At 47.5% G+C, this 12,625-nt stretch overlaps 1 protein-coding gene across 1 annotated transcript; it reads right to left on the bottom strand.

Annotated features, from left to right (window-relative positions):
* Positions 1 to 1,708: 1,708 nt before the first annotated feature.
* Positions 1,709 to 12,005, bottom strand: LOC125629331 (keratin, type II cytoskeletal 5-like). Its single transcript, XM_075121623.1, has 9 exons — positions 11,288 to 12,005; positions 10,386 to 10,600; positions 8,258 to 8,318; positions 7,320 to 7,415; positions 6,494 to 6,658; positions 5,486 to 5,611; positions 4,255 to 4,475; positions 2,964 to 2,998; positions 1,709 to 2,848 (listed from the first exon to the last, which is right to left on the bottom strand). The coding sequence occupies exons 1-9, from the start codon at positions 11,888 to 11,890 to the stop codon at positions 2,502 to 2,504; spliced, it is 1,869 nt and encodes a 622-aa protein (XP_074977724.1). The 5' UTR covers positions 11,891 to 12,005; the 3' UTR covers positions 1,709 to 2,501.
* Positions 12,006 to 12,625: the final 620 nt, after the last annotated feature.

Genomic DNA, 12,625 nt, shown 5'->3' with positions numbered 1-12,625 from the left:
TGGTTCCAACTTAAGGCAGACCATATGCTCTTGCAACACTTAGTTCATCAATAGTCTAACATCTCTTCATTTCTCCTGGAAGGAGGGTAATTCTCTTATTCCGCTTAACAAAACAAAGCCCTAGAAACCATGCTGCTGGAAAGCACCCTGCCATTGCAATGTAAACAATACCTGGTGGAGTTGGAATTTCCCCTTGGTCTGTCCCACAGCCAAGTTGTTGGCTATGGTGTCTGATCACAGACAACAGGGTTGAATTACCCTCCATGGATCATTTATACAGTTATGTTCATGAAATATGGACAGTGTTTCCTTCTTAACAAACATTTCTAATTCTGTTGCTTCTCTGGTTGTCACTGGGAGTCAGATTGCAGAGCTATTGTACTGGTCAGCCTGGTACTCAGACTGGGTGGGTCTCATTCGCACCATTAAAAGGAGGAGTGTGTTTCTGGGGTAAGAGAGATCTAGAGGGAAGAGCAGAGCGAAAGCTTGAGAAGCCACCACTAGAGGGCGCTTGGGGACAAAGAGACATTTGTGAAGCCATGTTGTAGGTTTTTAAGCTGAGATTTCTGGCCACCTGAGGGATCTGGGTAGGAATCCAGTTTCTCTAAGACCAGTTGAAAATCTCAGCCTTCAGTAAAAATAAAGTTAAACTCCAGAAAGGTAAGGGGTGGGTTGTACCCATTGTGAAGGACCAGCCACAGTACCCATTGCATGTGTCTGCTAGGGTAGGGCCAGTTTGGGGATGTCACCTGTTCCCACTGTATTCCACAAATTCTTATTCTGAACGCACTGAGTTTCATTGGTGTATTTCAGCATTTCCACAGTTAAATAAGGATTTGGGGGGGGGGGAGAGGTGTTATAATGGTTTAGACACTGCCAATAAACATTGAGGCATGAAACCTTGCTAAACATTTGGCGCCTGCTATCCGCCCCACTCCTCTTTGTCCACTTCTTCAAATGTGTGCAGCTTCAGGGGAAAAGGAGGATTTTTTCTGGTTAATGTCCTGGCCTGAAATTCAGCAGGCCTGAGCTCATAGAATTATAGCAGATTAGGGTTGGAAGAGACCTCAGGAGGTCATCTAGTCCAACCCCCTGCTCAAAGCAGGACCAACACCCACTAAATCATCCCAGCCAGGGCTTTGTCAAGCCGAGCCTTAAAAACCTCTAAGGATGGAGATTCCACCACCTCCCTAGCTAACCCATTCCAGTGCTTCACCACCCTCCTAGTGAAATAGTGTTTCCTAATATTCAACCTTGACCTCCCCCACTGCAATTTGAGACCATTGCTTCTTGTTCTGTCATCTGCCACCACTGAGAACAGCCAAGCTCCATCCTCTTTGGAACCCCCCTTCAGGTAATTGAAGGCTGCTATCAAATCCCGCCTCACTCTTCTCTTCTGCAGACTAAATAAGCCCAGTTCCCTCAGCCTCTCCTCATAAGTCATGTGCCCCAGCCCCCTGATAATTTTCGTTGCCCTCCGCTGGGCTCTCTCCAATTTGTCCACATCCTTTCTGTAGTGGGGGGGACCAAAACTGGATGCAATACTCCAAGTGTGGCCTCACCAGTGACGAAGAGAGGGGAATAACCACTTCCCTCGATCTGCTGGCGACGCTCCTACTATGGAGACCTGCTCTCAATTGGGGTCCTCTTGTTGCTATGATAATACACCTCAGAATATTTTGGGGAGGAAAAAACAGGAAAACGACAGTTTAAAAATGACACATGCTGTTTATTGGACATACGGTACCATACGCCCGAAAGTCAAGGGGCGGTAGCCATGAGGACAAAGAATTAGAAATCAGTGCTTCAGTTTATACACCAAAAAAGCAATCACCTTTTCCTCCGGATCACACATGAAAATGACAGCGCTGAAGATAGTTTTTGGTTGCAAGGAGGACACCCGCATCTTAGAACGCATGTTGGGGCACAGATCTTACCGTATTATAGTGTCGTGTAACTATTATCTTTGGCTAGAACAGACGGATTGGAATTTCGTGAGGCTGCCGCTACAAATTTTCTTTTTACTGTGAATTAAATGAACACGCCCAAACAGGAAAGGGATTTCAGGCAACATATATCTAGGCACGTTTGCACAGCATGAAAATGGAAATCCCCCTTCCCATCAGCTGTGAGTGATGGATTTAACTGGGCGTGGTGATCAGACAGGTCCTGATTCAGCAAAGCGCTTCAGCTCATCTTTAAGTTCACGATTCCCATGGGAATTAACGATAAAGCACGTGCCGAATCAGGAATACGGTCTGGCCTCTGTGCTGGTCAGAACCCCACATGTGAAACAGATTGCAACCAATGCTTTGGCCAACAACCTTCCTGATTTCCATGGTAAGATCCTGGCTGAACCCAATCCACGGGGAAAAGGTGAAAGGACATGAGTGAGGGGCTTAGCTCAGCTATTTACACAATGGATTTCTAAGGGCTGCACTTGCTTTCAGTAGTTAGGAAACGTGTTTTCATTCATGCAGGGATCGCTGGGGGCCTCATCTTTATCTGATGGATTTTTTGCTGGAAGTGGTCTTGGATACGATTTTCACGCTGGAGCTGCTCTTCCCGCCGGAGCTCAGACTTCCACCCAGGCCTCTTCCGCTTCCAGAGCTGAAACTGCTGCCCACTCCAACGCCGAGCCCACCTCCGTAGCCAAATCCGCCACCGCCACCGCCGCCAACGCTGAATCCGCTGCCGCCTCCCATGCTGAGACCGTAGCTGCCACCTCCGCCTCCCATGCTGAGACCGTAGCTGCCACCTCCTCCGGCACCTCCCATGGAAAGCCCACCTCCGTATCCTCCTCCTAGGCTGCTTCCAGCGCTGTATCCAGTTGAGGAGCTGACCACCGCTGCAAAACGACAAGCACAACAGCTGAGACCTCTGTGCTTTCCAGAGGGAAACCAAACCCAGACATCCACTTCATTTGGAAAAGCCAATGATAGGTCAGAGTTCGAATCACTTACAGATGCTCACGGGTCCAACTCCCTCTCCTGCCAGCCTGTTAGGGAAGAGAGAGACAGGAAGGAAAGGATGTAAGTGGCGCCCTCAACTCACAGGCAGCCAATGACCGATACAGACAGATTTGCAGACATTAAGGCCAGAAGGGACCATTGTGCTCATCTACTCTGATAACCCATGCCTGAGAATCTCCTGTAGGGATTCCTGCACCCATAAGTCCTGGTTGAGCCAGCACATATCTTTTAGAAAGGCCCCCAGTCTTGACTTAAAGACCTATAGCGATGGAGAATCTACCCTGGCCCTAGGTAAGTTGCACCTTATTTCGAGTCTGAATTGATTTAGGAGCATAGGCTGGAATTTTCAAAAAGGCCTTACCTACTCCCTTTGAAAATTCCAGCTCCATTACTTATTAGAGCCAACCGGATTGGAAATTTCAGGGAAAAACTTTTTTTAAGGCCATGGAAAAATGAAAGGGGGAAGACTGGAAGTTTTCTGAATTTTGGTGAATTTTCCCTCTCCCGTTGTTCAGCCAGCTTTGGAGCCAGCTGAAATGTGCCCAATGTCCGGATGAGATGTTTAGGTAAAACATTTAGAGTGCGGATGAAAACAATGAAAAAGGAGGGACTAGTCACCAGCCCACCTCACACATATAGTTTTGTCAGCTAGATTTTCAGCCTTATGAAAGCTTCCAGCACTAGGATTCCCATCTTTAAACTCTGAACATCAGTCAAGCATCACACATCAGTCTCATCTAATCTAGCTCACAGTACTCACAGTCATGGGATTGCATTTGCAGCACCTTATCCCATCTCTGCTCCAATTACAGCGGCATTTTACCTATCTTCTTCTAATTACTGGGACATATTTCCGGTGCCACTCGCAGTTCGCTAGGAGCTGTGCAAACATGAAGGAAGGCACCTTATTTGCTCACACAAAAATTTAGCCTTTGTTCCGTCCCTCGTTGGGTGTATGTCTACGCTGCAGTTGGGAGGTGTCAATGCTGCATGTGTGATAGACATACCCAAGGCAGCTTTGATCAGCCCAGCTCATTAAAAATAGCAGCAAAGCCACAGCAGTACAGACTAGCCGCTTGAGTCCAAGCCTGGGTGCGTACCCACGTGGGGAGCCTGTGTCACTGCCCAGTCAGGGCTAGCACGGGTTCTGCGGTCACACCTCGCCGTTGCTGGGTAGACATACCCGGAATTATAGGGTTCCAATCTCGCATCCTGCGCTCAGGGGAGCAATTGGGCTGCTCACTTGCCTCAGGGCTGTGGTGGCATTGCATCGTGCACCCACCTGCTCTCCTCTCCTTCCAGCAGCTTCCTGTAGGTGGCGATCTCGATATCCAGGGCCAGCTTGACGTTCATCAGGTCCTGGTACTCCCGCAGCTGGCGGGCCAAGTCTGACTTGGCCTTCTGCAGGGCGTCCTCCAGCTCAGCCAGTTTTGCTCGGGCGTCCTTGAGGGCCAGTTCGCCGCGCTCCTCGGCCTCGGTAATGGCCGCTTGTAGGTTGGCGCACTGCGAACCGGGAACATTGAAGTGTGGTTATTATTTAATGGGGTAACCAAATGTGAGAGTGAAAGCTCACTCTGGGCATGTAAGCCCATGTAAGCCTGGAGTAATAAACAGATCACTGAAATCATTAGCATGAGTCCCCTTTGTGCAAATCAGGAGTCACTCCACTGAAGTCAATGGATATGATTCTCTTTCGCATGCACAGATGCAAATCAGGAGTCACTCCACTGAAGTCAATGGATACGATTCTCTTTCGCATGTGACAGTGTAAGTCAGGAGTCACTGCACTGAAGTCAATGGGTATGATTCTCTTTTGCATGCTCCAGTGTAAATTGGGAGTAACTCCACTGGGTGTCATTCCTCTTTTGCTTACAGTACTGTAAACCAGGAGTAATTTCACTGAATGGAATGGGCATGAGACCCCTTTCACTTACAGTGGTGTAAATCAGCAGCCCCTCCATTAACGTGAATCAAATTTGTGTAAGTAAGGGGCAAACAGATATGTACTCAATATCAGTGGTTCTCAAGCTTATCGGCAGTGTGTATTGCATCTTGGGTAGAGTCCCTCTGGCCATGATGTGGCCAGATCCTCAGCTGGTGTAAACTAGAGCTGCTTTACTGTTTTTAATAGAGGAAGAAAGAGGAAGGATGGCCCAGTGGTTAGAGCACTAGCCTAGAACTGCTCCATGGACCACCAGAAAATTACCACTGAGAGTTAGAAGAGTTGAGTGAAAGGAGGGGCCAGTGGCTAGAGATTCGGGAGAGACATGAGCTATCACGGTAATGGAGGCCTTGCAAGTGTGAGTGCTTGGTATGCAATGCACAGCGTCCCGTGCACACTTCCTTCAGGCTGGCATCACCATTTCTTACAAAACGAGATGACCCTCAACCACCTCCCTGCTCCGAACCCATCAGCCGAACCGTTGTTCAGCGCACACGCTCCCTCCTGCCCCCGGCCTGTGCTCCACGCCCAACCACTAGCTGGCCCCAGGTCACGAGATGCTCCACCGTACCTGCTTCTTCACATTGTCGATTTCATTCCGCAGCCTGTGGATCACCCGGTTGATCTCGGAAATTTCGACCTTTGTGTTGCGCAAGTCATCACCGTGCCGCCCGACGGAGATCTGCAGCTCCTCAAACTAAATATTCAGACATAAGGGTGCGGGGGAGGGAGAACACGACCCATTACTTACTGCAGCTTGAGGAACTGGATAGTATCCATTTAAATAGCTTGGGAGCCCTATGTCTTGTACTTCAGAAGCCTCCAGACACTAGCAGGGCAAAGGTGTATGTATACAGCTGGGCCTTGTGTGTTCATCTAGCGTTAGTAATCACAGGACTTGGAACCCAAATGTGTTTCCACTTATTCTTAATGTTGCGTCTAGAGCAAAGACACACTTGTAATTACTACGATAAAGAAAGCATTCCCAGCCTTGCACCCCAAGGACTATAGACACTGTGGCCTAGTGGTTAAAACAGTAATGTGGGAGTCACGAGACCTGGCTTCTAGTGCTGGCTCTGCCACTGACTCTTTGGGCAACCAGTGTCAAATCACTTAAACGGTACTTGCCTCAGTTTCCCCATATTTAAAACTATACTTATCCACCACTGTTAAGTGTTTTGAGAACTAATGATGAAAATCTCTGCAGAGTCATTTACTATTGTTATTACTGTGTGCAATGAGCCAAATCCATTCCTGATGTAACTTAAGAACGGCCGTACTGGGTCAGACCAAAGGTCTGTCTAGCCCAGTATCCTGTCTGCCAACAGTGGCCAATGGCAGGTACTTGAGAGGGAATAAACAGAACAGACAATCATTGAGTGATCCATCCCCTGTCCTCTACTCCCAGCTTCTGGCAAACTTGATCATTCTAAAATGTGATCCTGTACCCGTCAGAGTCAAGGATAAAGCTCCCATTGGCTACCATGGTGCTATGTGAGGAACTGAATGCAATAAGAGGAATAAAAAAAGCCCAGAACATTATTGGCCTTCAGTCCCACTCATGATCCTGGTTACTCACCTTGGACTGGTACCAAGACTCCGCCTCAGCTCTGCTCCTGTTGGCAATCTCCTCGTACTGCGCTTTGACCTCCCTGATGATACTGTCCAGGTCCAGGCTTCGGTTGTTGTCCATAGACAGGATGACGGAGGTGTCGGAGACCTGCTGCTGCATCTGGCTCAGTTCCTAGAAGATATGCAAAGCCTGGGTCATTTGCATTGTATGTAGAGCTGACACCCATGAGGCAGCTGGTGCCCTGAGATCCCTGCCCATTCTGCTGACTACTTGTGTCTCTCTGTTTCCTTGGGCTCCCCTGTCTGTCTGTCAGTCTCCGCCTTTCCCCTCTTTTTTTATACTTAGATTGCAAGTTCTTTGGGGCAGGGGATCTCTTTTTGTTCTGCATTTGTACTGCACCTAGCGCAGTGGGGTCATGGTCCGTGACTGTGGCTCCTAGGTGCTACCGTAATGCAGGTAATAAGTAGTCATAAACAATGTTAAGCAACAATTTTTCATTCAAAATGTTTTGATTTTTTTGGTGTGGACAATTTCAACCTCTAATAAAACCAAGGTTTTTTGGGTTTTTTTGGTCCATTTTGATTTAATTTGAATTAAAACCAACATTCCTTTTTGGGGCTTTTCAAAAACCGAACTCGAAAAGCAGAATGAAACCAACAAAAATGTTTGGAAATTTTACCATTGAAAATTTTGATAAATACACTGATGACTACGAGGTGCCAGGTCCCATGTTAAAGGGGACCATACAAATACCATAGATTGGCATCAGTGCCTGGTGCGGTAGGGTGGGGAACTCTCTAAGTTTCTAAAACAGTGGGGGGCAGCTGCTTACCGCTTCATACAGAGCTCTCAGGAAATTAATTTCATCTGCCAGCGCGTCTGCTTTCGCCTGCAACTCGACCTTGTTCATGTAGGAGCCATCTACATCCTAAAGGAAAGAAGACAAAGGTCACGGACATCCTGACGAGCTACAGAGTCAGCCAAAGGGCGCTGGTGACAACAGCAAAAAAACCACCTGTCCGCTGTCATCAGCCTTAGCAGAGTGTTATTGCCTGAGAAGTCACTCTATCGTGATGTACAAGTGCTTTTAAAGTGTGTGATTAAAGGGCAAGGCCGGTCCCTTCTTTTGTGGCCAGGGATGGTCCTAGGTGAGCAGAACTGAGGTAGTACCACTTGGTGCGGGAGGGGCAGTGTTGTGCCAATCGGTGCGGGGATGTTAGGGGTGTGGTGTGGGCAGAGGGATAGGAGGGTGAGCAAGGAGAGTTACGGGGGTAGGGCAGCCAGCTCTCAGGCTGGAAAGGGACATCCTGGTAGTTCTGACTGCAGTTCCTACAGCAGTTTCTGGGTAGCTGGTGCCAAGTGCCTTGTGCCAGCCCTTCTCAGCCCCGGAGACCCTGGATTTGGGGGTGGCAAAGGTTTAGGGTGCAAGAGGGTAAGGGCGGGGCTACTAGATTTACCACTAGGCATAGCCACCAGCCACTGTTTTCCGTGTAACAAGCATGCAGCCAGTAGGGAAGAGGCTTTCTTCCTCTCAGCCCTGAAGGGGTTTCATTTCCAAGGTGAATTACACCATACCAATTTACTCCAGCTGAGGACCTCGTCCACAATGTATTGCTAAACATTCCAATGCCAGTTTGAGCTGTAATTCCCAGACAGGTCCCAGTCGAGCAGGGGCTGGGGGGGTCCACAGCTCCCACTGGTGCTGGTTGGACTCTGTGGGTACCACACGCCTCTCGGACTCAGGCCCATGAGTGACGCTGCTCTACTCACCTTCTTGAGCACTACAAAGTCATTCTCTGCAGCTGTGCGCCGGTTGATTTCATCTTCATATCTGTTGAGAGAGAGTGCTCGATCAGGACCCATCAGCTTGAGTGACTAGTGGAGAAGGCACAGACCCTGCCTTGAGTGCAGGGGACTGGACTAGAAGATCTCTCAAGGTCCCTTCCAGTCCTACATTTCTATGATGCAAGCCGCTCCTATTCCAAATGATAGGGGCCATGGGGAGAGGGGGAAGGATTTTAAATCCAGAGCTGTTAGGGGCCCAACTGCCACTGAAAATCAATGGGCGTTGGGTGCCTAGATGCAACCTGTGCCTATGAAAATCTCACCACTGTGTCTCCAAGCTTAGCTAGTGGTACCAGGTCTGGTGGTAGCAGAATCCACATCGTGAAGTGGCTAATTGTAGCATTTCGCCTACAACTGCCTGAGAGGGAAATGGTCCAGTGTGTCGGGTGCAGGCACATGAGGTCAGAAACCTAAGTTCAAATCCTTGCTCTGCTACAAACTTCCCTTGGACTTTGATGGAATCATACATTTTAAAGTGACTTAAGCACTGGGAAAATGTTATCCTTCATGGCTCCATGCCTCCATTCCCCATCTTTAAGAAGGACACTAGCACTGCTAGTGAAGGGGTGTTAAGATAAACACGTTCACAACTGCGAGCTGCTCAGATGCTGTGCAGCCTGGGGCCATATAAGTACCACCAATTTTCTTTAGCTGTGGCTTGCTGAAAGAAGGGGTCTACATTTGAAAAATAGTACAGAGATCAGAACTGACACACTTGCTTAAAATCTAGCCCCAGATGTAAGGGTACCTACTGGTTGGTTACTCACCCGAAACCTGCACAGAATTACCCACATGGTTAACTTTCTGCATTCTTATTAGTCCCAGCTGAAACCCGTGGAGCTACCCACCAGGCATCAAGTTAAGCATGTGGTTAAAATCTTTGCAGGATTAGGGCCCATTATCAAGTGTCACTAATTGCTTTAGATGCAACTGCCATGGAAATGCCTGTAAATACATCATAAATCAGCCTGTCTACCTAACTGTACAATTTATTCCAAGATCTTTTAGCTGGAGTTTTGCAAAAGCACTTCGTTAAGCTAAAAATATGCTTCTGTGAAACTTCATGGCTTAGGGCTAAATCAAAGAGGCAGGGTGGGTCTTGGAAAGATAGGAGAAAGGAAGCATTATCTTGACCGTGCTGCGGCAAAGGTGATCTGGATGTCTCCAGAAGGCTTTTGCCAACTCTGTATCCGATTTTGGCATGGGAATGAGATGAAAGAGGCAACGAAGTGGGATTTGAAATAAGACACAGTCTATTTCCCATGCAGTATTTCCATCCTCCAGAAACCATAGTATAATGAGTAAAATAGACTGTATTATTTTGGACCATTAAAAAAGCCAATGAAAGATACAAATACAAAAAACACAAATGAATACTAGAAGCCAATTCATTCCATTCCACCATGCCAACATTATGTGCAGATTCCTAAAAACACATCTATCTATTTAAACTTTTCTGATCCTCAAGTGTAATTTTCTCAGATCGGCACTTTGCCAGTCTTGCTACCTAATGCTTTATAGGATGCAAAGGTTAAGAGTGTCTTGTATATATGAGCGATGGAGAGAAGGCATTTTAGATATGGGGTAAAATGTTCAAAAGCGCCTAAGTCCTACTGAAAGCCAGTAGGATTTAGGCACCTAAGTACCTGTCACTTTTGAAAATCAGAAGTCAATGGGTCTTAGTTCTAAGTGCTAGGTCACTTTTTGAAAATGGGACTTAAGCTTCTAAGTCACTTACGGTGCTTTTGAAATTTTTGCACATCAACTATACTTGTGAATATGAATTTTAAAAGCCTCTGCTGTTTAATTTTTAACAAATCAGTGGGTCAAATTCTGATCTCAGTTACGCTAGAGTAATTCCACTGACCTTCAATGGAGCTAGAGCCAGATGCTCCAAGATCAGAATCTGGCTCAGTGTATGCATCTGCTTTGAGTAGCAGCAAATGCCACATGATGCCCATGTAAGGCATTTTGATACTCAGTACAGTATGAAATGCCTGGCTTGGTTTTTCATGCATGCCAATAGCCTAGATTTTAATGCAGACTTTCTTACTTGTTCTTAAAATCCTCCACCATGTCTTGCATGTTCCTCAGTTCTGAATCCAGCCTTCCTCTCTCCCCCAAGAGGTTATCTAGCTGCCTCCTGAGGTTATTAATATAGGCGTCAAAAAGAGGCTCCAGGCTCCGTTTGATGGTCGTCTGGCCCTGTTCCTGCAGTAGAGTCCATTTGGTCTCCAATACTTTGTTCTGTTGCTCCAAGAATCGGACCTGGGGGAAAAACAGAACCCATGGGCAGGTGCTTAAACCCATTCAAACAATTCACAAAACCATTGAGGAGAAAAAAGTTGATTTGTTCAGTTCAGGGCAGAGAGCGAGAAAGAGAGAGAGAGAGATGGGAGTAGGGAGGATATGACAGGTACTTTTCATGTAGGCATTTTGGGACCAGGTGCCAGATTTTCAATGGCATTTAGAAACCTAAAGATGCAAGCGGGATTTTCAAAAGAACTTAAGCAGGTTAGGCACTTACCTACTTGGGTACTTTTGTAAAGCCCACTAGGGGCCTATCTTTAGGTGCCTAAATATCTTTGAAAATCTGGCCCCAGATTCACAACTACTTCAAATCAATGTAACCCCATTGAATCCAATGGAGCTCCACCGAATTACACTAGCGGAGAGTTTATCATCAAGTGAAAGGCTGAGAAGGATTTTTAAAAAACAACAGTTTATTGTCCCCGCAGCGTGAAATGGAGATTTAAGAAAAATTCCTGGTTTTTAAATCAGCGATTTCTCCTAATACTAATAATCCACCGCCTGTGGATAAACCATGGTGAATACAGAAATTGCCCAGGCAACACATGCTCATGGAAAAGGATAGCATTCAATTTTTTTTCTTGAAGACACTGAACAATCCAGAGAAGATACTTTGCAGCCTGTGGATTCAGGACAGGTGCTCACCTTGTCAATGAAGCCAGCAAATTTGTTGTTGAGGGTCTTGATCTGTTCCCTCTCCTGCACTTTCACTTTCTGGACCTCCGGGTCGATATCCAGGTGGAGCGGCGCCAAGAGGCTCTGGTTGACGGTCACTTCGTGGATGCCAGCGGGTGGGCAAATGGGAAACCCAGGGCCACCCCTTCCACCGAACCCAGGGCCACCCAACCCATAGCCACCGCCAGCACCACCCAACCCATACCCACCACCTCCACCGAGAGCAAAACCACCGCCTGCTCCAGCACCGAAACCAAAGCCAGAGCCTGCTCCTCCACCAAAACTGTATCCACCACCACCAAATCCACTCCGGAGACCTCCGCTGACGGTACTGTAGGAAACTCTTTTATTTCCACCTAGGCTATATAGGCTTCTGCTTCCAAAACCGCCACCGCCACCACCTCCAAAGCTGCCAGCTCTTCCTCCTCCGACCCGAGAGACAGAGACCGAGCTGAAGCTGCTTCTGCCACCACCACCGCCGCCACCAAAACCTCCACCTAAGCCAGCAGAACCTGAGCTGAAGGTCTTGCTTCCACCCCCGCTCGTTGATTTTCTCATGGAGATTCGACTCATGGTGGCTCGTTCAATTGAGAACGAAACGAGTGGGGAGCAAAGTGCAGGAATAGAAGCTGTGCTGCAGGGAGAAGAGCAGAGAGCGAAGGAGATGGAACCCCTCTGAGGTGAGAGCTGGGAGCCGCTTCTTTTATCCGCTCGGAGCACTTGGCATGGGATGCAGAGCTGAGCCGCTGCATTCATGGGCTTGACATACCTTGCAGCGACTTGTCTTGTCAAACACACCTAGGTAGCCGCCTGGCTCTGAAAAATGCATTGTTTGTGGGCAAGAAAGTAACGGAGTGCACTTACTTGCCCTTGCACAGCAGGGTTGTTGTTTTTTTAATTAAACAAGATTGTAGGCCTGATTCTGAAACTCTGACTCATGAGATTTGGCATGAAGAGGCTACTCCTGTGTGTCAGGACTAGTCGCTGGATCATCCACTATCACAGAGCTAGCGTCTGTAAACGACCACACCAGCTGCTCTATTAACGTGAACAATACAATTGACTTTAACCGGTAAAGTTACTTCCATGCTCAAAGTCTTTGCAGGGCTTGGGGGATGGTTCTTACATTGCAAAGGGGCTGCACGTTCTTATTGCAGAGGACATGATACACAATCTGCTTAGAAATCTGCATACCTAAAGACACCAATAATGCCAGTTTCGGCTATTACAGCACTGGTGTGCATATATGTGTGTGTATGTGAGAGAGAGATTTTTCAAAGGCTCCTTGGGAATTTAGACGACCAACTC

This window comes from Caretta caretta, chromosome 20 (genome assembly GCF_965140235.1).
Source record: "Caretta caretta isolate rCarCar2 chromosome 20, rCarCar1.hap1, whole genome shotgun sequence".
NCBI classification, from domain to species: domain Eukaryota; kingdom Metazoa; phylum Chordata; order Testudines; family Cheloniidae; genus Caretta; species Caretta caretta.
The sequence above is the reverse complement of the archived record's forward strand: the minus strand, read 5'-3'. Positions and strand labels throughout refer to the sequence as shown.